Below are 25,872 nucleotides of genomic sequence, written 5' to 3'. Positions count from 1 at the left end.
CCCAGGCCACTCCTGTATCCATCGTTCCTCCAGCACCCTCCCTACTGGCCACAAACTGCATCCGTCCTTGCTTTTGCTCCCTCTCCCTAGTCAGCCACTCTGTTTCCAGCCTGCTTCTGCATCCTACCTACTACCCAGACCTTGCAACCTCTCCCTCTTCTGCCTCTCACCCAGATCCTACATCCCATCCCTAACCCATTCTCTGGCAGCCCTGCCAAACATACTGAAACTCTCATTTTGTCCCCACCCCAGAACCTAAGAGGGCTCCATAAAATCTACCAGGAAAGTAAATCTGACCTATGGGAAGACCTGAATCTCAGTCCTCCCTGTCCCTTCCTCTCATCCTTGGGGCTGGAATACCAGAGGAGTGAGGTGTTTCAGTTGGGGCCACAGCAGTGAGGGTTGGGGGTTTGAGGAGTTCTTTTGCTTCTCACTTGTGTGGTCTCCAACTGATTTTTCTGTGGCTCAATGGCTCCTGACCAAAAAAAATGTTCCTTACCCCTGCCATAAATAAAGAAAACACTGAAAACTTTTGTGTTGGACATAAATTAATATTTTATTTTATTTTATTTAAAATGAAGTTTGATAAACTAACATGAGAAAGTTAAAATGCTTAAACTGTTTAATCATTTAAATTAAACCATTCTCCCTAGCTGCAGCACTAGCAAAATGGCTCAGATGTAATGATGTGATTAATGGAGAGTTTCCATTAGCAACTGGTGGGTCCATGGAAAGGTTTACATTGGCCTGTGGACTCCCTGGCTTAACAAGGTTGAGAATCACTGAAATAGAGGTACCCCTGGCCTCTCCCCCCGAGAGACCTCCCAGGATCCGTATTGCTCCAGAAGAACCCACAGAGAGATCGGATCTGTTACCACGGTGGTGAAATCACCGTGTCATTCTGGTGTGGATGATGGACAGACTTCTTGTGAGTTTTCCTCATCCAAGCAGCTGATGATTTAAATAATATGTTAAGATGCCATGCAAAAAGACTTGGTGCATCTAAAGAGGCAGGATGTATCATCTCTCTACAGAGAGGGTTGTGTCATGGTGAACAAGCCCTTTGTGAGAGGTTTTGACTTCCAGCTTCAAGGGATTTGCTCTTCTATCTTTGGGCTGCACGTTGCCTAGACATGAATGGAGTTACTGTGACAATACATTTCTGAATTATTCTGACACTAAGTGAAACCTGGGCTAAAGACCCCATGTCCAGTGAGAAAGTGCTACTGTCAGAGAAGTAAATTGAAAGTTTCTCCAAATTTCTTCAAAGATTGCCTCTACTAGGCAGTGGAGCTTTGACTAATTGGTCCCTTATATTTTTGAAGGATGACTAAATATTACCCAAGAAAATCCAGGTAATATCAACAGATTTCTTTGGGCCCAATCCTAGCTTAAAATTAAATTGGATCAGGCGCTTTTATAAACAGGTTGGAAAGTGATCTCATTTGGCAATTATTACTAAGTATTATTTACATAATATAGGTGTTGGTATCATGGTATTGACATATACATTTCTTATTAGCTTTACATATAAAATAGCCGAGCCCCATTGATCTCCATGAGCAATGTACCTTTCAAGCAGGGAAGGTTAGTGGCGTGGTCTTCTCCACCCTGTAACTGTCATGGTTAGTTCAGTATTGTCATTCTGGCTTGTGGAAACAGAGGACACTTGATAATTTTGCAGTAACTTCAAAAAATGCAGTTGCTGTACATCTCATTAGGGATGTAAATTCCCATTCATCAGTTAACCGGTTAATGTTAGGTCACACTGGGGCTGCTGCCAGCCCTCCCCCCAGCAGGCCCTGTCCACAGCAAGCTGGACTCCTCATGGAGAGAGGCTGCTCTGGACACTGGCGCAGTCCCTGCCTGTGGGGCCCCCGAGTTCCCCAGAGACAGTACGAGATCTGGACGAGAGCAACCTGTCTGCAGCAGGTCATCTGTGGGGGACTTCCTGTGGCAGGTGGGCGGGGCCTAAGAGGTCAGGGGCGTGGCCAAGGTGTTCCCATTTTTAGTTCAGAAAATATGGTCCCCATACTCACAGGCAGTCGAACCATGACTGCTGAGGAGGCCCATAGTGCAACTCTACAGCAAGCATGGAGATCCCTCATATAGAAGATATTTTCACAGGCCATTTCCAGCCCATTAAAGACCCCTTTAACTGCCAGAAAATATGAAGGGGCTATAGTGTTTGTGAGAATTATGCCCCATATGTCCATTGGCCACCACTTCAGTGTGAAGCTGCCTCTACCACTTTTTTACACAGCACACATCTATCTTACAATCACTTTCTGCTAGAACATGGTTTTTTATGGGAAAGGGTAAACTAATAATCAAATGTTTAGTCAGTCAATGAATTTCACAGCTTGTTCACTCAGTGACGTTGCTCAGAGTGCAAAGCCATGGCCCGGAGACAATTTTTACATCTGTAAATCTAAAAAGAAACAACATCTGCTCCAATGGCAGTCTAATAGTTTCTGGTTTTCCATTCATAAAAATAACGGCCTCAGATAATAACTAAAACAAAAAAGAAATGAGGTGCCACAACTAAAGATGTTAAGGACTAATCGACTTGCTTATCGGAGAGTCTGTTGACTAGTTGATTCCCACCCCAACCCTCTTCCTGCCTCTATGAGCCTCCAAGGTGGCGTTTCAAAGGGGTAGCCACCACACAGCTGATCCGTGGCTCAGCTGTGCAGTGGTGCGCCTTTAAAACGCTCAAGTGCCATGGAGCCCAGGGTCAGCTGGGGGATCCCCAGTTGACACCGGGTTCTGGGAAATGCCATGCAGAACCGGGGTCAGCTGGGGACTTCCCAGCTGAACCTAGGCTCCATAGCTGCCCCTTTGAAATGCAGAGGCGGCATTTCAAAGGGGCAGCCGCTGCACAGCTGATCCCCAGGCTCCGTGGCTTTGAAATGCCGCTGACCCCGGACTCCATGGCTTTGAAATCCCCCACTGACCATGGGCTCCATGGCTTTGAAACGTACAAGAGCCACCATTGGGGACTCTTGTACATTTCAAAGCAGGCACCCCGTGCATCCCGGAGTTAGCAGGACTTTCCTCTGGCCCTGGGCTGCACGCAGAGTTCCGTATTCCTCCCATTCCTCCTTTGAAATGTACAGGCGCCCCACTGGGGGCGCCTGTACATTTTAAAGGAGGAATGCAGAAGTGCCTATCAACTAGTCAAGTAGTTGATGGAAATTCCATCGACTACTCATCTAGTCAATTAACCACATTTTAACATCCCTAGCCACAACAGCTTTTATTAGCACCCTCTACCGACCAAAGCATGAGAGCAACAAACAGAATTTGCTTACCATTCAGTAAACATCACAACCAAGTCCTCTTGATCAGCATAGCTTTGTATTCCTTCTTTCAGGAGTCGGACTTTCTGTCCTCCTCCAATAGAGTTAATTGACTCTCCACCTTTCCACTCTTCACCTTTACCAAGAACCTGGGAACAGGAAGAAAGTGATATTTTTCCTCTTGTACCTAGAGGGCAATTTTTATATCACCCCATGAAAAAACAGATGTCAAAGCAGAAGCAAACAAACACTTTACAATACTATAGCACCCCGTAGTTAAAGTGACAGCATTTCAAGCACTGTAAATTTTCCATGTCTCAAGCAGAACTGAGTACAATGACATCATTTGAGAAATATGAGAGATAAAATTTCCTAACCAATCAAGAACCCAGAGATTACTTAGCATTACATATGGTTACTCATCTCTCTCTCTCGCAAAAGAAAAGATGTGTTAATAGCAATATGCCTCTAGATTGTGTATATGACCTTTAAACATCACTACGTTATTTGGAGGGAAAGAGAGGTAAAAGAGCATAGAAGGGACACAACAATGGAAACTATAAATATCTAGTTGGTTTTAATGCCTCAGGACAATGTCTCACACTAGACATTTAAGTTGAATTCTTCAATATATGTTAGACAATCAAATCAACTAAACAGAATTCCATTCTAACCAAGTATGATAGGGAATCATATCAGCAACAAACACCTAATCTTTTGTAATCCTGGAAATTTAACACAAGATTATTATTTGTATTGAACTACTAAACAATAGGATTAAACAATATAGTTGTTATAGTACAATCAAGAAAATTACAAGCAAATGGCCCTTTCTAACGATCAGTTTCCTAGGATTTTTAATATATTGTTCAGTTAAGAAAGATGATTTTTCCTCCTGCACTTTTCCAAGACTCGATGGTTGAAATAGAGTCTGCAACATTTCAACTTATTTCTAAAAGCGAAATCAATGGGCCAACAGTCATTAATTGGTCTTTGGATTTATAGTTTCAATAGTGTGATAAGCATGCATAATGTTTAAATCACACATACATTAGAACCCCTTGGTTTTGTCTTGGGGGACTGATTTATGGACAAAACTCCCATAAGTTTCACAGCAGGATGGATCATGAGACAATCAAATATTTGTAGCTTTGCTAAGCAATGACTAATGGGTGATAAACCTTGGAAGGGTGTGAATAATTAAGGGTGGGGGGTGGCATGTTTAGAATAAAAAGGTGCAACAGCAAAGTAGCTAGAAGTAGTAGCAAATTTAGTAGTAATGGAATGAAATCAAGACAGAAAAAAAACATCTACTTTGAGAAAAGTCTTCAACAGCGAAATCTAAAAAACTGTGGAATAATTTCTCAAGGTCAGTGGAAGAAACTCCATCCTGTGGCACATTTAGAAACAGACTAGACAAAACACTAGCAGATGTCTAATGGGAAACACATCCTGCAGGGATACGGAACAGATGACCTAATGGTCTGTCTCTATTGCTAGGTTCCATAACTGTTCTACTTCACTGCAGTATAGTCATGGCATGCCGTGTTTGTGTTAAGACTATTTCATTTCTGAGTTAAGGGTATAAAATTATGCCCAATATTCAGCATGAGTGACAGCATACAGTACCTTCACTGTATAGTTGAAGTGCTTTGCAGTTTGCATGAAGCGGTGAAAGCCATCTGTTTCTTTAGTTGCTACTGTTAGAACTAATAGTTTACCTGGTGGGAGGGAAAAAAGAGAGATGATCAACAACTTAATAACAAAGCTCTAGTTTATGACAAAGGGTATGTCTACACTACCCCGCTAGTTCGAACTAGCGGGGTAATGTAGGCATACCGCACTTGCAAATGAAGCCCGGGATTTGAATTTCCCGGCTTCATTTGCATAAGCGGGGCGCCGCCATTTTTAAAACCCCGCTTGTTCGAACCCCGTGCAGCGCGGCTACACGGAGCACGAACTAGGTAGTTCGAACTAGGCTTCCTAGTTCGAACTACCGTTACTCCTTGTGGAATGAGGAGTAACAGTAGTTCGAACTAGGAAGCCTAGTTCGAACTACCTAGTTTGTGCCCCGTGTAGCCGCGCTGCACGGGGTTCGAACAAGCGGGGTTTTAAAAATGGCGGCGCCCCGCTTATGCAAAGGAAGCACGGGAAATTCAAATCCCGGGCTTCATTTGCAAGTGCGGTATGCCTACATTACCCTCCTAGTTCGAACTAGGCGGGTCGTGTAGACATACCCAAAGAGATTGACAATAAGACTTGAATGCATATTAACTTTCATAGTCCACCCTGAGTAACTTTATGGAGGTACTCAAGTACCTGTACACCAGTTTGTGTTTGGTTTAGAAAAAAATTAGAGAGGACATCAGATTACAGGATCATGACTTCAAATGAGGAACCAATGGCTTGAGAACCCTGTGTTCTTCCAATGAAAAAAGCAAAATACAGCTCTCTCTCACACACACACACACACACACACACACACACACACCCACACACACGGAATTTAAATGAAAAACAAACTAATTTAGCATGAGAAATGAAGGGCTCTTTAAAGAAAAATGATGCCATACATCTAGTCTGAATTTGAACAAATCCTGTGTCCCACACACTACTGCAATACAGTACACTACAGAACTTTGTACTAGATCCCAGCTTAACAAAACCTTTATACAGTTTCAGACATAGAGGCTTGGAGACTCTCAGTTCATTGGTTAACATTTTTATAGTTCTAGAAGTATACTGCTGGGACTAGTCTCTCCTGGAAGCCTGCATTTTTTGCCTTTAAAACATGTTGCCAAAGAGGAAAAGTGTGCACTCTTATTCCAAGTCTGGAATTTGTATGCCGCCTTGTCACCTATTCCACAGTTTAAATCAAACGACAGTACAGATCGAACCTCTGTGGTCTGGGACTGTCTGGTCCAGTAACATCCGTGGTCCAGCAGAACTGTGGATGTTCCTGGAGTAGAGAGTTCTAGCAGCAGAAGGCTGCAAAGTTGGTAAGGTCACAGGCGCTTACAAGGCCGCAGAGCCGCCACAGCCAACAGACCGGGGGGAAAGGTGCCAGGGGACAGGAGCCCAATGGGAAGGCTGTACCTCCCTTCCTGATCTGCCCTGGTTTAGCAAACTCCCTTGTCAGGTCCCAAGGGTGCTGGATCAGAGAGGTCCAACCCGTAAAACAAACTTTCTTGTCATCACCTTAGCTTTTGACTGAGAAATCCCTACCTTGAATAGCTCAAATGAAATAGTCAAACTCAAAAAATGCTCTGACTCAATTTTGGAGCAGTACGCAGGACAATAATCCTGCAATAAAGGACCACACCAAGTTCTGGGTAGCTAATTATGCAGGAATCTTATCCAAATTAAACTTACTAGTCAATATGACCCCCAATGAGTATTTCAGTTCTCTAGTTTGGCTTAAGCAATAACTGTCTTCTAAACAGAGCTTGTGAGATCAACTCATCCAGAAATGTCAAAATTCATCCTCCTCCGAACTGAGCTCACGTTGCTTCACTTTCCTAAGAAAAATCCCCTAGGCTTATCTTCAGCAGTGCTGCCACATCTCTTATAAGCAGAAGCTGTGACAACATCCCTATTACAATAGCAACTTGCTCCAGGACAGACTGACAATCCCCATTTTTACGGACACTCTTTACCCCTGTCCATTCCTTGCATACCATTAGTTACTGTTCCCTGGGATCAGTTAGCTTCAACAAACCAATAAAGCTACCACTATTTCATTGCTCCTTCACCTTCTCCTTTAATCACAGAGGTACTTAATTTCTAGCAAAATAGCAAAATGAGAACTTGGAACAGAACAGGGCCCAAGAAAATAACATGAATCTCTAACCACACTGAAGGAGAACTGGAATTTTAACCTAGCGTGTTTATGAAGGAAATATTAATTCTTCTAATCCAACCCCACTAGACTACTGAGACTGGCCTCAGGATCCACTGACTGACCTTCTCCACAGAAATTGGGAATCAAAATAACACCTCTGACTCCTGCTGTGCAGTGCCTTGCCCTGACTGTCTGCCCAACTGCTGCCTTCCCTCCTTTGTGTGGCTTCTTTTCTGTGATGGGATGGAGTCAATAGTTTTAAATTAAAGTATTTGGGAATTTTTCAAATCAAAGAGCCCATAAAAATGTACATGCTGTTCTAAGTAAACAGTAACATTTAACAGAGATCAGTGAAGTAGTACAGGTAAACAAAGAACTGAGTGGGTCCAAACCTCTGGAGATTAGAAAAAAAGAGAATTATTTCCTGCTCCTCTGGTCCCTGACCATCTTCATATCCCAGATCAAAAATGCCAAAATCTCACAGGAGAGGCGGCTCTGATATTCCCAGACAAAGTGCAACTGGAAATACCCAGAGCATAAAAAAACCTGAGATTTACAGCCCAATTTTGTATAATAGAAGGTTTAGATGAGCACCATAAAGCTTGTATGTTTATTAAAATACTAGCCAATTAGCCCGTCATAAAACAGGATTTTCAGGTCTCTCGCTCCGTCTCTCTCTCTCTCCCCCCCCTCCCCTCCTGCCTCTCCCCCCCCTCTCCCCCCCCAGCTCTCCTCTGCCTCCTGCCTCTCACTCGGGGGACCGTGGAGCCCAAATGGCTGTTTGGGCTACGCACTCCCCGTGCTGCATGGGGAGTGCGGAGCCCAAATGGTCGCTTGCGCCACTTGCTCTCACACAGCGGCCTGGCTGAGCGGTGCAGAAGTCAGCTGAGCGCCAAGGCAGGAGGCAAAGGGGGGCGGGGCGGTGACGTTCACAGGCAGGGCCTGGAGCCTCTGTCACGCCGCACGTCACTGCCCCACCCCCCTTTGCCTCCCGCCGTGGTGCTTGGCTGACTTCTGCGCCGCTCAGCCAAGCCACTGCAGGGGAGCAAGCAGCGCAAGTGGCCGTTTGGACCTCTCAATTCCCATGCAGCACGGACCACCCAGAGGGAACAGCCAGCATTTCAAGCAACAGCGCCCCCCAGAGGGAACAGCCAGCATTTCGGCATTACAGACTCTCAGACACTGGGCTACTATATACATATATATGTTTAAATTTCTCAAGCTTTGAAAATATTTCCACAACCTTTTGTAAAAAATACAGACCCTGTGGTTTTAAATGTATGGGTTAATCCCATAATTCATCTTCAATGCGAAGTGTTCACAGAGGTACTTACCTGTCCCAGACACAATATGAAATAGTACTTCAATATCACTAAAAAACTGTTGTAAAATGCGCCCAATCTAAAGTGGCTATACAGGAGTCAATATGGAATGAATAAAAGAAATCCTGAAACAACTAAAACAGAACCCAAGAGAAAAGGGTATCATTTTTTCCCCTGTGGAATAAGAGTAAATTATATATTAATTTGAAAGTACAGCCCTTAAAAGAAATAAAATACACTGGAAAAATGTGATCATACTAGGCTATGTTGCAAAGCCAAGTTAATCCTTTGTGACCCCTAAAGAATTGGCTATACATTTCCAAGACTTGGCAGATTTTCATTTGGAGCAGACATATTTTACACCTACCCTTTCCTGCGGAATGTTAGCATCAAGAATCTGCACTAGACAAGATGATGCAAGTGCTAAGCCTTCGCTAGACCAGATTTGTTTAATATGTATTATTCCACATAATGACTCAGAAAAGATATTCTAACAAACAATTTACCTAGCACAGCTAATTAGGGGCTTTTGTGTGGTTTTTTTTTTTTAATGTAATGAAAGTTTTCTATAAAGCACTCAATATTTTATGCAAAGACCAGTCCAATCCACACTGTGTTTGTGGAGCCCAATATTGATTATACAGTGCAATAATGGCCCAGTACATTTTTCCAGAGATGGCCAGGATGGGGGAAAATAAGCAAGAATACTGAGGTATAAAAAATTACTGTGTGTGACTGAAAAATGGGGAAATGTAGGCAGCCAAACTGAGGTCTTTGTAACATATTAAGAGTCCTAATGAATGTTTTACATTACCTAATTTCTGTTCCATAATTGACTTTTGGGCTGCTACATTATTCAAGCATCTGACAGTACTCCCCACTATAAATATTTATTTTCAGAAATTGGAATTATAATTCAGGATCTTTGCTTTGGGCTGAAGTTTAGCCAACAAGGTCAAAGCCAGGCACAGTTCAGCCAAGTTTAAGTAACAATGTCCTCCACCCAAAGCCCCTGCCAAACAATGTGCGAATAGCCAGACTTTTGCCATTCTCTGGCCCACATGGTTTTTATTTTCATTGAATGAAAATACACAGATTACTAGTTAATTTGCAACACTGCTTATGGATGCTTGCAGAATTGTTTTGGAAGTAGCAGATTCAGAATTCTGCTATTATGCCATGACTGAGGTTCAGTTCTTAGACCCAGACCTTGTAACCCCACTCAAAGGGACCTGGTGCTCTGCCCAAGGAGAAAAGGAATACAGGCAGTCCCCGGGTTACGTACAAGATAGGGACTATAGGTTTGTTCTTAAATTGAATTTGTATGTAAGTCGGAACTGGCTCCAGATTCAGCTGCTGCCACTGAAACTGACCAGGGGCTGACTACAGGAAGCCGGAGGCAGAGTTGCTCTGCCCCCAGCTTCCTGGAATCAGCCTGATCAGTTTCAACAGCTGCTGAATCTGGAGCCTGGGACAGAACAGCTGGGGCGCTGCCCGGTAGGTTCCCACAGGACCAACCTGGCAGCACCCCAGCTGCTCTACCCAAGGCGTCCCGCAACAAAAGCCTGGTCTGCTGGGGCGGGGGGGGGCGCGCACTAGTTGCGCCCCCTCCACTCCCAGCAGACCAGGGAGACCTGAGCAAAGCCGCCCAGGCGGCGGGACCCCCGCCACCTGGGCGGCTTTGCTCCTGTCCCCCTGGTCTGCTGGGGGGGGTCCAGAAAAGCCGCTGGACCCCCCCCCAGCAGACCAGGGATACCCGAGAAAGCCGCCGCCTGGGCGGCTTTGCTCGTAAAGACGCCCAGGCGGCGGCTTTGCTCGGGTGTCCCTGGTCTGCTGGGGGGGTCCAGCGGCTTTTCTGGACCCCCCCCCCCCCCCCCCAACAGACCAGGGAGACCGGAAGAAGCTTTTATCGCCCCGGAGGACACGGGTGGCAACCCGCCGCCCATGAGCTCCAGGGCGAGAAAAGCCCCATTCGTAAGTGCGGATCCGACATAAGTCGGATCCGCGTAAGTCGGGGACTGCCTGTAATGGGTCTGTGAGCCACATACGGCACAGAGTTTTAAAGATCTCTTGTTACATAAATATAGTTCCAGACCTGGGGTTCTAGAGTAATTTGTGGATTATTTTGTTACCAAAGCATATCAAGAGCATTACAATTAACTGGTAACTTCTTTAGATTTGTACCTTCTGTTTTTAGATGTAGGGGGAATCAAAGATACACAAATTACCTGCCAAAAGTAGCTAGTAAGAGACTAGGAGTGGGGGAAGAGAAGTGCCTAAGACTCCAGGGAGAGAAGGCACAGCCATAGTAGATAAATACCTGCTCTCACCGGGTATGTCTACACTGCAATTAGGCACCCACAGGTGGCCCAGGACAGCTGATTTCCACTGCCAAGCTCAGACTATGGAGTTACTTCATTGCAGCGTAGACATTCAAGTTCAGGCTGGAGCCTGGGCTTTAGGACCCTGCAAGGTAGGAGGGTCCCAGAGTTTAAGCTAGGGCTGCCAACTTTCTAACTGCACAAAACTGAACAGCCTTGTCTCACCCCCGCTTGGAGGACCCAACCTCTCCCCTTCCATCACTAGCTCTCCCCCAGCCATACTCACTTTCATCCTCAGGGACAGGTGGTTGGGGTGAGAGCACTCTGGCTGGGTGTGCAGGTTCTGGGGTGGAGCCAGGGCAAAGGGATTTGGAGTTTAGTAGGGGGCTCAAGGCAGAGGTTTGGTGTGCATGATGGGGCAGGGTGTTTGGGCTCCAGTCAGGTTAGGCTTACCTTAGGCAGCTCCCAGCAGCCAACACTCCTAGCTCCTAGGCAGAGGGACCAGGGAGCTCTATGCATTGTCCACTTCCACAGGCACTGCCCCTACAGTTCCCATCGGATACGAGTCCAAGTCATGTTAACTGCAGAGCTAGCACTCAGGGCAGGGACAGCGAGCGGAGCCCCCACAGCCACCCCTAATACCTAGGAACCAGACATGCAGCTGCTGCACAAAGCCAGGGTAGGCATAGAGCCTGCCTTAGCCCCACTGCACCACCAACCAGACTTTTAGCAGCCTAGTCTGTACTGCCTTTTCAATCAGGAGTTCTTGCTGAAAACCAGATACCTGGCAGCCCTAATTGGGGCTGCAGCCCAAGCCCCATGTGGACAAGTCAGCTGCCATAGGCCATCCATGGGTGTCAAGCTGCAGTGTAAAATAGCTCCACTGTCACAGCCATACTGGCATGAGTCAACTCGGCAGTTCTCCAGTATTTCAGAAGACAGTCCGAAGCTGCAGCAGGTTGGCTTGATAGAAACATGCAAGTTGGACAGCGGGTATAGACACAAGGGAAAGGGTGTGTGGAGAACCCTCACCTTATGCCCCTGCTGCTTGGGATCTCAGCCACCAGTCCCAGGTCTTGCTTGACTGCCATCCCCTCAATACAGGGGCTCAGACACTGGCCCCAACGTGGGGCCACACATGCAGGATCCTGCCCAGGCACTAGGCCTGGGGTCCTAACCACCAGCCCCGGATGCAGGATCCCAGTTGTTGGCCCAGCTGTAGGGAGTGATAAGGGGCACAGCTAGAGATAAAGGGGGTGAAGCTCAGCACCACCACCCCAAAAAGTGTTTCAGCATCACTGACAGAGGGATCAGCCATCCAAATAGGTGCCCTGCACCATTCTAGTGTTCCCTGTGTAATAAGGCATACATCAGTCTCCAGACTGTATTATGTACCAAAGAGGATGAAATGAAGGCTCAGATTCCTAGAATGGGAAAACAAGATTTTAACTAGCCCTGCATGAAATGTATTACAGTAGAATCTCAGGCTACGTCTAGACTGAAAGCCTCTTTCGCAAAATACTTTCGAAAAAGCCTCTTTTGAAAAAAAAAGCGTCTAGACTACAACAAGTACTTTGAAAAAGCAAGCCGCTTTTTCGAAAGAGAGCACCCAGCCAGTCTGGATGCTCTCTTTTGAAAAAGCACAGTTTGCATTACACAGAGCCTTTTTTTGAAAGAGCACTTTTGAAAAAAGGCATTATTCCTCGTAAAATGAGGTTTTCTGCGGTCGAAAAAACTGCCGTGTTATTTCAATTTATTTTCAAAAGAACACGGCAGCAGTCTAGACGCAGGAGAAGTTTTTTTCAAAAAAAGGCCACTTTTTTAGAAAAAACCTGTAGTCTAGACTCACCCCTAGAGACATGAAAAAACAAAGTTACAAACTCACCAGTCAACCACACAAGTCATTTTGAACCTGAAGTATGAAGGCAGCAGCAGAGCCCCCCAAAATAGTAAATACAGTACAGTAAATACTGTGTTAAAAATAAACCACTAAAAATAAAGGGAAAGTTTAAAACAGGATTTGACAAAGTAAGGAACTTTCTGTGCTTTGTTTTGTTTAAATTAAAGATTGTTAAAAGCAGCATTTTTCTTCTGCACGGAAAAGTTTCAAAGATGTATTAAGTCAACATTCAGTTGAAAAAAATGTAACATTTGTTCAGAGTTACAAACATTTCAGAATTATCAACAAATTCCATTCCAGAAGTGTTCATAACTCTGAGGTCTTACTACAGTTGCTAGTTCGTCCTCTCCCTCACTGGAATATTACAGTCATATAAATAGGTTCCCCTCCTGTCTTGTTTAAATGTTCTACATTACTGTTTTGAAACCTGGTACGTAGTACTCTAAGCTCACAACCAATAGCTTAAACTGGCTAAAAATTGCTGGCTACCAGCTCCCTTTTTCATCCAATTTCCATAGTAAATGAAAACATTAGGAGGTAGAAAAAAAAAGTTTCTCTAAACCCTTGTTCACTCCCCAGCTGGACACTCATTTCCATGGCTATGAAAGCAGGAAACAGCTGAAATTATTAAGAGTCCTGACACTGTAATTCTACTTTTGTTCCTTCCAACTCCTGCATCCACAGGAACTGGAACAGAAAGGCAGCCAATAATAAAGCAAAAAAGGATCCCCTGCCACATTTAGTTGTTGGCCATCCACATCTAGTGACAGTATAAATAAATAAATAAATAAACGCTACCTTCAGAATGTAGGTACCTGAACTCCCAGAACTTTTAGCATTTTGATTTTGGAAAAAGCTGCTGGTGAATTTTTCTTATCTCCCACATTCTTGGGCCTTGAACAGGAATAATTTGTTTTTTATTTGGAAGGATAATTAATAAGTCCAAAATTGTGCTTATAACCAAATCATCTGCACAGCCAGCAACTTCTTCTGACAGCCTGGCCATGCGTCTGTATAGGAGCCAGAAAGAGGATGTGCAACTATTTCTAATAGCTGCTTAAGATAAGCACCGCCCAGAGTCTGTACCTGAGATCGCCCACACACAACCCCCGTCCGAGCCCTGATCCCCCTCCCATTCTCCAAACCCTTTGATCTCAGCCTGAAGCACCCTCCCACACCCAAAATCCCTCTTCCCTAGCCTCATCCCCAGAATCCAAAACCCCAGCCAGAGCCCTCATCCCCAGCCTGGACTTTAACACTTAACTTTTGTGAACACTCATGGCCCACCATACAATTTTTATGCTGAGATGTGGCCCTCAGGTCAAGAAGTTTGCCCTTCCCTGTAGTACACTTTTACTGCTCTCTTACATGCAGTGGCTCACAAATACAACAGTAAATATAAAAGAGTAATGACAACTACTGTATGTACTATTACATCCAAATCAATTTGCCAAAGAGAAGTGATTCTTGGGTTTGGAACTACTGAGTAGAATTCAAAACTCAAAATTATCCAGAACTTTACAATGAGGCCAGTAATTGTTCATGAGGAAAACTGAATAGCTTCCTTGAGATACAGTGTGTGTATATGACAGTAACATTTTGTAATCTGTGTTAAAGATGAAGTATTTTTTCTGGAGCATATCCTGGAAAATTTAAGCTCTAAACATTTTTGGTATAAGGTAAGGTCATTAACTTGCTAACATAGGGCTGATTTAAAACCTATTGGATAGTATCATATTTTCAGCCTAATTTTTCTTCTCCTTTGAAACCACACACAAAGCACTCCTTGCTTATTTGGACAAGTGTAACTCCCAGTTAAAGTAGGTATGTGTGAGAGTTCTGAGTTTAAAGGAGCACCTGACAGGCAGTTTAATTTTATTACAGTACAAAGTAATACGAAGAGACAACCATTCCTAAACCTACTGCAACATTTTATTTTGTCACTGTTTCTGGCAAAGGAAAGTCTTTCATGAGAAAGGGTATAACCCTGAATTTCTGGGTAGCTCTAAAACAATTCTATTTTTCTTCCACCATTTTGTTCTATCACTATTAAAGCCCAAGGTTCTGTAGTGATGAGTGTGTCTCCCCTACTTTTTTCTTCCTAATAGTGATTGAAATACCACAAACTGCTACCTGGGTAAGAAGTTAAAAGAAGCTGTAAAGTACTCTCCCATTCCAAATCTTTAATGTAACATTAGCCTGTATTGTCTATTGCTCATTGGCGTTGTCTTGGCTTTGCAATAGGAAAATTAAATATGTTAATACAAGAGCTGGAGTGGTTCTATTATAATTCTGCCAATAAACATGAACATGAGCGATTTATGAGAATTGTATATAATTTAAAACTAAAGACCAGATTTTCTGGAAAAAGGAAGAGAAGTATAGCAGCTGGAAGGATAGCATAAAAAGGGCTGATTCAGAGGAGTGGTTAGTGTCTGTTATAAAAAATGGTTATAAATTTGACTATGTTTATGTATACAGAGCTATGTAAGCTAGCACCAGGTGCCAAGATCTGTAGTGAACATTTCAGTATGGAGAGTGAGGGGACCAGACTTGATTATGAGACATTTACATTATCAAAGAAAGCAGCAAACCAACAAAATAATTTATTGTTAAATAAAGTATCTATCTAGTATAGGTCATATTTCATGCAGAAGAATAGAAGCATTTGACTGAGACTTTTTCCAGGATTCTTAAACACCAGAACATGCTGAAATAGCAAACACATCGTTTTGTCTAAAGTCAGAACCATATATTGAATACTACAGATTAACTAACCTGCGAGACAGAGATTGGTGTGCCTAGAGAATATTGCAGGTTAAACCTCACTAGTCAGCACTCTCTGGTCCGGCAATATCTGTGATCTGGCACGATTTTAGTTAGCCGGAGGTCCACTTACCATGGATGTGGCCAAGTGTCCTGTAGTCCCATAAATTTTTACAGCCACCAATCCTAGCTTACAGTGTTCTGTGCTGTTTAGTTTTAATTTACCCCGGAATGTCTCCTAAGAGCCCAGTAAGCAGTGGAAGAGTTAGTAATGCTGCTAGACAATACTGAACTCCCATGGTGAGGCAAATTCTCTGGTGCAGCACCAATCAGGTCCAGAGAATGCTGAACGAGGAATGTTAGCATGCAATTGAATAGTCGTGTAACTGCATCAAATGTTAGCAGTTCCCCGACTATTTGATAGTCCCCGGGGGCAGGGCCTGCAGCCAGTGGACTCCCAGCCCAACTCCCAGAGAGCCCCTTGCCATCCCACGCTACTGCCTCTCTATCAGAAACTGCAAAATGGGGTGGCAGGTGGGAGCTGGTCTGCAAGAGAAGCCAATTTAACAACCAGCTTCCCGCATAGATGGCTGGCTCCCCCCTGCCGCCCCACGCTGCTGCCTCTGTCCATGGGGGACTGAGCTCCGTAGCAGTAGCCCCTGACCACAGGGAGCTCAGACTCATGGACAGACTGCTGCTGCGAGCCATGGGGTGCTGGAGAGCTTCTGTCCACAGCAAGTCAGGCCCAACATGGACAGAGGATGCTTTGTGGCAGCCTCCCCTGTCTTCCCCCTCCCGTGCTGCTGCCTCTGACAGCAGGCTTTTAAGCTGGCTCCCCACAGCACTGGCTCTTGACTGACCCCTCCACCTTTGTAGAAGGTAGTGGGGGCGGGCGGTGAACAGGCGGACTCATGGAACTGGCACGCATGGAGAACCAGCACTCATGGAGAGCTGGCACAAAAGCCAACTCCCCACACTTACTGGCTCTCGCCTGCCCCCCTCACCTTCCATGCTGCTGCCTCTATGTTTAAAAGCTGGCTCCCCATGGGCACTGGCCTTGATATAGAGGCAGCAAGGGAGGAGGAAATGTATGTAGTCAACAGAATTAACCGATAAGCCGAGCTTATCACTAAATCGTGTAGTCATCTACATGTTGACATCCCTCTGCCAGACTAGAGAAGTTCAACCTGTATTGCATAGTTAGATCAGACCATCTTAAAAACTCTTTTTCTACATTTCCAAGATCCTGCTGTCCCCCTCTGCTGATTCTGCAAGTCTGAGGAATGCAGACTACCTTCAAATTCTTTTAACTTGAGCATACAGTACCCTGTAGGACTGGGCCTTGGGTGATTTCATTAGATTGAAGGGTTGACTATAAGCTGTGCACTTGGGCAGCCACCCAGGAGAAATTCGACTGCTAACCAGCTGGTTATCAGAGCACCCATCACCAGCAACATGTGATTCCACTGGTGGGGCACATCTGAACATGCCTTGGAGCACATAAAAATGTATTCCACATAGGGATGCAAAAGGTTAGAGGGAACATTGGTTGACAGTCACTCACTTTTGTCTTTAAAAATACATTAGGTTGGAGGAAGAAATCAAACATTTTTTAAAATTGTCAGAAATAATAAAAGCACTGAGCCTGTGGTGGACAACCTGCAGTCTGCATGCAGCCCATCAGGGCTCTGTGTATATGGTCCAAGAGACATTTTGTTTACCATTGTCAATGCACAGGGTTGCCAGATTCTTCTGGTTTCTATCTGCTTTTTTTCTACTAGTATTACTAAACTGACATGCACATAAAGCAAGGACAAGTGAAGTGAGTTGAGTGCTGACTGCAACCAACATTGATTGTGAGAGCTGTGAACTTTCTCTGCATCTCAGTGCAGCTACGGCTCAGTTGGCAGGCCCCACAAATTCTAGGCATGCAAGCACAGTTAGTATAACTACTCTGTCCCAGAAGACTAGCTGGTTACATCAGCTTTGCAGCTCACTGAGATGAAAGACGGCCACTTGTGCAGTCCACATGTTTTTTGCTTCTAGGAATCAACTATGAGCCAAAAAAATTAAAATTATAAAGGAAAATAAAAACCAAGGTCTGGTCTTCTGGTATTTCCACCATCTATGGACTCAAATATTATGACATGTCTAGGCTCAAACTCTCTTTTGGCTAAGCCATTCTTGGTCAAAGACAAAGGCAACTGATTGACACCATGTAAGAAGAAGTTACTCACCCTTGTAGTAACGATGGTTCTTCGAGATGTGTCCCCGTGGGTGCTCCACTCCAGGTGTCGGGTCCCGTCCCGGCGCCGCTGGTCGGAAGTTTTCCATAGCCGTAGTTGGGCCGGACCGCGCATGCGCGAGCGGAGCGCGCGGCGTTCGCGCCTTTGCAACGGTCCGGCCCCCCCCCTTGTCAGTTCCTCTCACCGCTCGGTCCCTGAAAGACAAAGCAGAGAGACCCGGAGCGGGGAGGAGGGTGGGGCGTGGAGCACCCACGGGGACACATCTCGAAGAACCATCGTTACTACACAGGGTGAGTAACTTCTTCTTCTTCTTCGAGTGGTCCCCGTGGGTGCTCCACTCCAGGTGAGTACAAAGCAGTAACCCAGAACGCGCTCCGGGTCAATTATTTTCTACCGTGGACAGTACCGCAGAGGCTACTGCAGCGTCTGAAGCCCACCTCTTCGTTATGGCATAATGCCGTGCGAAAGTTATACTAGAAGCCCAAGTAGCCGCACGGCAAATATCCGCCAGGGGAACTCCCCTTGCAAATGCAGTGGAAGTCGCTACAGCTCTCGTGGAGTGAGCCCGAGATAATGAAGGAAGAGGTTTGTTTCTAATTGAATGACATTCCATAATACAGAGTGTGATTAATTTTGCAATGCGTTGAGTGGAAAGTGCCTTGCCTTTCGATCTAGGTGCCAAAGATACCAACAACCTGTCGGTTCGTCTCCACTGGCGCGTTCTGTCTATGTAGAACGACAGTGCACGTCGGACGTCAAGTGTGTGGAACAGAGCGTCTCTACTGGAGGAATGAGGTTTGGGATAAAAGGTCGGTAGGACGATAGGTTCATTGATATGGAAAGAAGAACAAACTTTGGGGATAAAGTCCGGATGTAATCGGAGCGTTACTGTGTCCTTGGAAAAAACAGTGAAGGGGGGGGCTTGCCATCAGCGCCCCCAATTCCCCTACCCGTCTCGCCGATGTAATTGCAAGCAGGAAGATTGTTTTCATCGTTAAAATATGTAGCGAAACCGATGCCAAGGGCTCAAAAGGTGGGTGCATAATGGTATCCAGCACTAAGTCGAGATTCCAGGAAGGAGAGGGCGCGCTTCGTGGCGGATATAAGTTTTGAAGTCCCTTCAAGAACCTTTTTGTAATTGCGTGAGAGAAGAGCGCAGAACCCCCTACTGGTTGATGAAAAGCACTGATGGCTGCCAAGTGCACTCTTAAAGACGAAAGCGTAAGACCTGACTCTCGTAAATCAAGGATGTAGTCCAAAACGTTCTGTAGAGGAGACGATAGGGGGTGTATGTTGTTCTGAATGCACCAGTCAGAAAATCTCCGCCACTTTGCCAGGTAGGTATTCCGTGTAGACTGTTTTCTACTGTGAAGAAGTACTGTCTTGACCTCTTCGGAGCATAGATTTTCATCTCCTTTCAACCAGTAAGAAGCCACGCCATCAGATGCAGCGACTGCAGCCTGGGGTGTAACAGTGTCCCCCCTTCCTGAGTGAGGAGATCCTGATGGAGAGGAAGAAGGTAAGGTGGTTGAATTGACATCCTGTGTAAGAATGGAAACCAGGCTTGTCTGGGCCATGCTGGAGCTAGGAAAATGACCGTTGCTGCCTCTAACCTGATTTTCTCTAGTGTTCTGGAGATAAGCGGCGTGGGAGGAAACGCATACAGAAGTGCTTTCTTCCACCTGATCAGAAACGCATCGCCGAGAGAGCTCTTGCCGAGCCCCGCTCTCGAGCAATATAGGTGACATTTCTTGTTGTCGTATGTTGCAAATAGGTCTACCAGTGGAGTACCCCATCTCTGGAATATGGTAGATAGAATGTCTGTCCTTACTTCCCACTCGTGATCCGTGGGAAACTGTCTGCTGAGGGAGTCTGCAATCACATTGGCGGTGCCAGGTAAGTACGATGCTGTTATGCTTACGTTGTTCTGTATGCACCAATTCCAGCACCGCACTGCTTCGGCGCATAGGGAACATGATCGTGCTCCCCCTTGTCTGTTGACATAATACATCGCCGCTACGTTGTCTGTCAGTATCCTTACTGTAAGCCCTCTGATCTGGGGAAGAAAGTGTTTGCATGCGTAGAAGATTGCTCGAAGTTCCAACAGATTTATATGCAGACGTCTCTCGTTGAGCGACCATTTGCCCTGTATTCGCTCGTTGTCCATATGGGCTCCCCAGCCTATGAGCGAGGCATCCGATGTTATCTGCACTGTTGGTTGCTGTCGATGGAATGGAACTCCCGTGAGAAGGTTTCTCGCTTCTGTCCACCACTGCAGCGATCTCTGAACATGTGGAGGTAACCACACTAGCTTCTGAATGTCGTGCCTCACGGGGGCGTAAACCGTGGATAGCCAATGCTGAAGGCTCCTCAAGTGGAGGCGTGCATGAGGAACTACTGCTGTGGCCGCTGCCATGTGCCCGAGGAGACAAAGGCAATTGTGTACCGATATGGTCATGTTGCCAGTGAGTATAGTGACAAGATCCTTGATTGCTTGAAATCTTTCCTGCGGTAAGTAAGCTCTTGCCATGCGCGAGTCTAGGTTTATCCCTATAAACCTTATAAACTGAGTTGGAATAAGTGTCGATTTCTGCTTGTTGAGAAGGAGGCAGAGTGATTCGAAAGTTTGTTCGACCATCGCCACCATTTGTGACGCTTCTCGCTGCGTGGCACCTTTTATTAAACAGTCGTCCAGGTACGGATATATTATCACCTGTAACCGACGCAGATAAGCTGCTACGACGGCCAGGGTCTTTGAAAACGCTCTGGGCGCTGACGCCAGCCCGAACGGTAGAACGCGATATTGAAAGTGATCGTGGCCTATCATAAATCGTAGAAAACGTCTGTGCGCAGGATGTATTGTGATGTGAAAATACGCATCTTGTAAATCGAGGGCAGCGAACCAATCGTTTAAATCGAGGGACGGTATTATGGAATTCAGGGTCACCATTTTGAAACGCTGTCTGCGAAGATAACGATTCAAACCTCTTAAATCGAGAATGGGCCTCCAACCCCCCGTTTTCTTTTCCGTTAGAAAGTATCTGGAATAAAACCCTCTTCCCTTGAACTGATCGGGGACCCTCTCTATTGCTCCGATATCCAGGAGACGATGAACTTCCTGTTGCAAGAGATTTTCTTGAGATGGGTCCCTGAACAGGTACGGGGAGGGTGGGGTGGTGGGGGGGATGGAGGTGAAAGGAATGGTGAAGCCGTTGTTTATGACTTCCAGTACCCATTTGTCCGTTGTTATCTCGACCCATTGGTGGTAGTAAGGTCGTAAGCGGTGGTGGAACATGGGTTTGTCCAGGTTGATTGGTAGTGTACGCTTGCCCTCGACCAGGGAGTCAAACTTGCTGCTTTGAGGCAGCCGTGCCTGTCACTCTAGGTGGTGGTGGACGCCTCCGCTGGGGGCGCTGTCTCGATCGCGCTTGGTCGAAGGGGCGATTCTGCTGTCTCCTCGACTGATAGTCATACCGTCTCTGGTATGGGAAATAACGCCGGCGACGGAATGGTGGTGCGTACATGCCGAGCGTGCGAAGCGTTGTTCTTGAGTCCTTCCCAGTATGAAGGATCTCATCTGTTTTCTCCGCAAACAATTTTATCTTATCGAACGGGAGGTCTTCTACCTTGGAGTGCAGCTCCTTAGGTACCGCGGCCGTGGCGAGCCAAGAAGATCGCCTCATTGATACCGCTGTTGCTACTCCCCGAGCCGCTGTATCAGCTATATCCATAGCTATCTGAAGATTGGCCTTTGAACACGCATAGCCCTCCTTGAGAATAGACCGTAGTAGCTCCCTGTCTGCCTCTGATGATCTCTGAGACAGCTCAGTAAGCTTTGTTATACTATCAAAGCTATGATTGGCTAGGAGAGCTGTGTAATTCGCTATGCGAAGGAGCAACGTGGCTGATGTGTAAACCTTACGGCCAAAGGCATCCAATTTCTTCGCCTCCTTATCAATGCCCGCATTTTTCAGCTGCGGGTTCTTAGCCCTTTGGAGAGCTGCGTCGACCACCAGCGAGTTTGGTTGCGGGTGAGTGAAAAGAAATTCTGAATCTTTAGACGCTATAAAATATCGCTTTTCTGCCGGTTTTGACGTTGGTAGAGTCGAAGCCGGGGTACGCCAGATTTCCGCAGCTGATTGGAGGATAGCCTCGTCCATAGGCAAGGCGACCTTAGATTGTTGTTTAGGGTTTAGGTTCCTCCAGAGCTTGAATTGTTTCGTTGGAGTGTCCAATATCTGAACCTCCTGAGATTGGGCCACTCTCCTAAACAGATCTTGAAAGTCCTTTGTGTCGTCTGGGGGAGATGGGTCCCCTTCAAACAGTGCGTCGTCAGGATAGGATGACGACATATCTTTTTGTGACATATTGTGCAGCTGATCGTCCACATCCGATATCTGCCCTTCCTCAGGCTCAGATAGCTGGGCTGAAGGTGAGTGGGTGTGCTGTCGAGATGACGCCCCCTTCCAGTCCTTAATTGGTGATAATTGTCGCGATTCATGAGGGGTATGACAACAACAATGGCCAGGACGATAGTGATGCCTTTCATATTCGGATGCTCGATGGCCCCTATGATCAGGGTGATCAGGCGAAGACCTTCGGGAGGAGTATCTACTGGCATACCTCCTATGATAGGATCTTGGGGGGGAATAACTTGGTGAACGAGATCTATATGATGATTCCCTATAATAACGATGACATCGCCCGTGACGATCAGAATAACGAGACCTTGATCTGCATCGCGGGGACCTTGTTTGGTGATGAGAAGATGTGCGATGAGTAATGCTTGGTGAATGAGAGGGAGAGATTGAAGGCTCGAGTGAGGGTGAAATTGAATGCCTCGTGACAGATTTCTTAGCAGCCTTAGTGGGGACTGCAGAGACAGAAGGAGTCTCTCCCCCTTGCACTGATAAAGAAGAATGGGCAGGGGGAGGACTAAGCAGGACTGCTTCGTCCTGCTGTGTTACTGCCCTAGCCGGCACCCCAGGCAGCTGTTCTTGCGGTGCCGTTGCAGCTGCAAACTGATCGGCCGGTGCCGAGTCGGCACGGAGGGGGGCGCTCTGTTTATTATGCTCACTGAGCTCCGCGGTGCCGTGTGGCAGGGTTGCATCCGGTGCCGGACCCGGTGCCGGCTTACCCTGACTCAGTCCAGGCATTTGCGGTGCCGTTCTGACTCGCGGCTGGGCAGACTGCCGCGGCTCCAGCCCTTGGAGCGGTGCCGAGCGCTGCGTGTCAATTGCGCTCTCAGCAGGACGTATAGCCGGTGCCGATGACGTGCGGCTTGATGTTGCCGCCTGCAGCTTATTTGATCTCTCCGGCTGTCTCGCGGCCCTGGAGGCTCCCTGTTTATGTCCCTGAGACACACGGGACAATGAGGGGGGCGGGAGGGAGCGGGCAGGGGAAGCCCTTTTCTTTTGCGTTCCCGTTGCCGGTGGAGACTTCGCTCTGTTACCGTGCCCTCCGGGCGCTCCTGATAGATGTTGCTCAGAAGGCTGTAGCGCTTTATCACAGAGGAGGAGCTTTAAGCGCATATCTCTTTCTCTCCGCGCTCTGGGAGTCAGCTTTGCGCAATGAGCGCATTTTTGCGGGACATGCGACTCTCCCAGGCATCTGACACAGGCTTCATGCCCGTCAGAGGCAGGCATAGCCTCCTTGCAGTGTATGCACCGCTTAAAACCTGGTGAGCCAGGCATAATCTCCCTCTCTCGTCCTCTTCTTGTTTTGTTTGTTTGTTTGTTTGTTTTTTTTTGTAATTAACTACTATTCTTTTATCTTCGTCTGTTTTCTTTTTCTTGTCTTTCTTTTTTTTTTTTTTTTTTTTTTTTATAGACGGTCCTGTGAGGAGAGAAACGACGTTCCGCCAGCGACCACGGGCGGCTGAGAGGAACTGACAAGGGGGGGGGCCGGACCGTTGCAAAGGCGCGAACGCCGCGCGCTCCGCTCGCGCATGCGCGGTCCGGCCCAACTACGGCTATGGAAAACTTCCGACCAGCGGCGCCGGGACGGGACCCGACACCTGGAGTGGAGCACCCACGGGGACCACTCGAAGAAGAACTTCCTGATCCTGGATTTGGCTGGAGGCTGGTTCATTTTCCAGCAAAGCTCCCCAAGTTGCTAACTCCCAAAGATCTAAATGAGGAGGCTAGGAACTCTTTAGAACATTTCCCTATTGTATGCAGGCTCCATCAGATAGGAATCAGAATGTATTGTTCCTGAAGTCATTTCCCAGATTCATATAACAGCTGATAGCTAGCACTGCTGCAAATGAATTTGTAACTGAGCCAAAAGTGCTGCCTGAATGTAGCCTGCTATTTTGTTCTCTGCATTCCACTGCTTCTTTTTAAATAAAAAAGAGCTGGGATAATGCAAATAAAATGCTTTAAATTTGCCTGACAGTGAAGTGCTAATGTCACAGAGTACACAAAACTTATAGCCACACCATTGGACTCAAAGCTTCACTTTAATTTTCTTCGCCTTATAGTTTATCTTGCTGAGTACAAACTAAGTGTGCTCTCAGACATCCATGTAAACAGCCTTGGACATGGACATTGTTCCCAGGCAGTCACAATAAACATATTTTTTTTTTAAAAGAAAATAGAACAGGTTTCGTAACAACTGTTTGGCTAAGGGGGAGGGGGAGAGAGGAGGAGAATATTCCCAGAAATACAGAAAGCCTTTGGCTACGTCTACACTGGCATCCCTTCTGGAAAAGGGATGCTAATGTAGACTTTGGAATAGGCAAATCCACGGGGGATTTAAATATCCCCTGAGGCATTTGCATTAACATGCCTGCCGCTTTTTTCCGGCTTGGGGAAAAGCCGGAGAAAAGCGCCAGTCTAGACGTGATTCTCCGGAAAATAAAGCCTTTTCCGGAGGATTTCTTCCTACTTTCAAGAAATCCTCCGGAATAAGAAATCCTCCAGAAAAGGCTTTATTTTCCGGAGAATCACGTCTAGACTGGCGCTTTTCTCCAGCTTTTCCCCAAGCCGGAAAAAAGCGGAAGCCATGTTAATGCAAATGCCGCGGGGGATATTTAAATTCCCCGCGGATTTGCCTATTCCAAAGTGCTACATTAGCATCCCTTTTCCGGAAAGGGGTGCCAATGTAGACATAGCCCTTTTGTTTAGGGATAAAAGAGACTTGTCAACTAGTGATGTGACTAGTCACTCCCTCCCCACCACCCCCACCGACTCTATCAGAGAGACACAGCAAGGGGGAGAGGGAGAGGAGAAGCCCGAACTGGGTTTGTTATTGCACAGGTTTGCCAGATTCTGCTGGTTTCTGTCCATGTAGTTTTTTTCCCTACCAGTATTATGAAAGTGACACACACAAAAAGCAAGGGCATGTGAAATGAGATGCATGCTGACTGCAGGCATCCTTGATTATGAGAGCCATGTGCCTCCTCTTCATCCAATCAAAGTGCTGCTATGGCTCAGTCAGCACACTCTACAAATGTTAGGCGTGTGAGTGCAGTTTGGCAAAACTACCTTATCTCAGGAAGCTTTACTGGTTACAATGACTTTGTGACTAACTGAGATGGAGAGCCACTCATATGGCCCACTCAGTAACCTAGGTTGCCCACCACTGCATTCTATTTTCTAGAATCTAGAACTTTTATAATGCAAGTCATCATAGAAAAGCAGCAGGATACCTATTCCCCCCTCTAAGACTTGGTATCTTACTCACCCTTATGCTAGCAATTGAAATACAGGCAGTCCCCGGGTTACGTACAAGATAGGGACTGTAGGTTTGTTCTTAAGTTGAATTTGTATGTAAGTCGGAACTGGTACATATTGTAGGGAAAACTCTAGCCAAACATTTCTCCAGAGCTCAGTTTTATTCTCCCACACCTCACTTCCCTCAGTCCTTTATTCTCAAGCTGAGGTGTCTGCTGAGAAAAGGCGCTCCGCATCTCCCTGGTCTGCTGCAGGGGGCACTAGCTTCACGTCTCCCTGGTCTGCTGGGGGGAAGCAGCTAGTGCGGGGTTGCCTCACCCCGTTTGTAAGTAGGGATCCGATGTAAGTCGGATCCATGTAACCCGGGGACTGCCTGTACTTTTTAGTAAAACCACGTGCCTGATTCTAATCTCACATTATTTAATAGAGTTAATGCTCATTTATAAGTAAATAGAATTAAACTGATCTAAATCAGGTATATGTTCAGAATCCAGGTCA

General features: G+C 46.2%; 1 protein-coding gene across 3 annotated transcripts in view; it reads right to left on the bottom strand.

Moving 5' to 3' along the window:
- PLOD2 (procollagen-lysine,2-oxoglutarate 5-dioxygenase 2) overlaps positions 1-25,872 on the bottom strand; it is an 89,430-nt gene that overhangs the window by 56,760 nt on the left and 6,798 nt on the right. For all 3 annotated transcript variants that reach the window (XM_089780835.1, XM_075937669.2, XM_075937670.2), the window contains exons 2-3: positions 4,932-5,023; positions 3,315-3,451 (exon numbers count right to left, since the gene is read on the bottom strand). In XM_089780835.1, the coding sequence (XP_089636961.1) occupies positions 3,315-3,451; positions 4,932-5,023 (229 nt within the window). The remainder of the gene's footprint in view (positions 1-3,314; positions 3,452-4,931; positions 5,024-25,872) is intronic.

The sequence above is a fragment of the Pelodiscus sinensis genome, chromosome 10 (genome assembly GCF_052426305.1).
Source record: "Pelodiscus sinensis isolate ZL-2025 chromosome 10, ASM5242630v1, whole genome shotgun sequence".
Lineage (NCBI taxonomy): Eukaryota > Metazoa > Chordata > Testudines > Trionychidae > Pelodiscus > Pelodiscus sinensis.
This window is presented reverse-complemented; position numbering and strand designations above follow the sequence as displayed.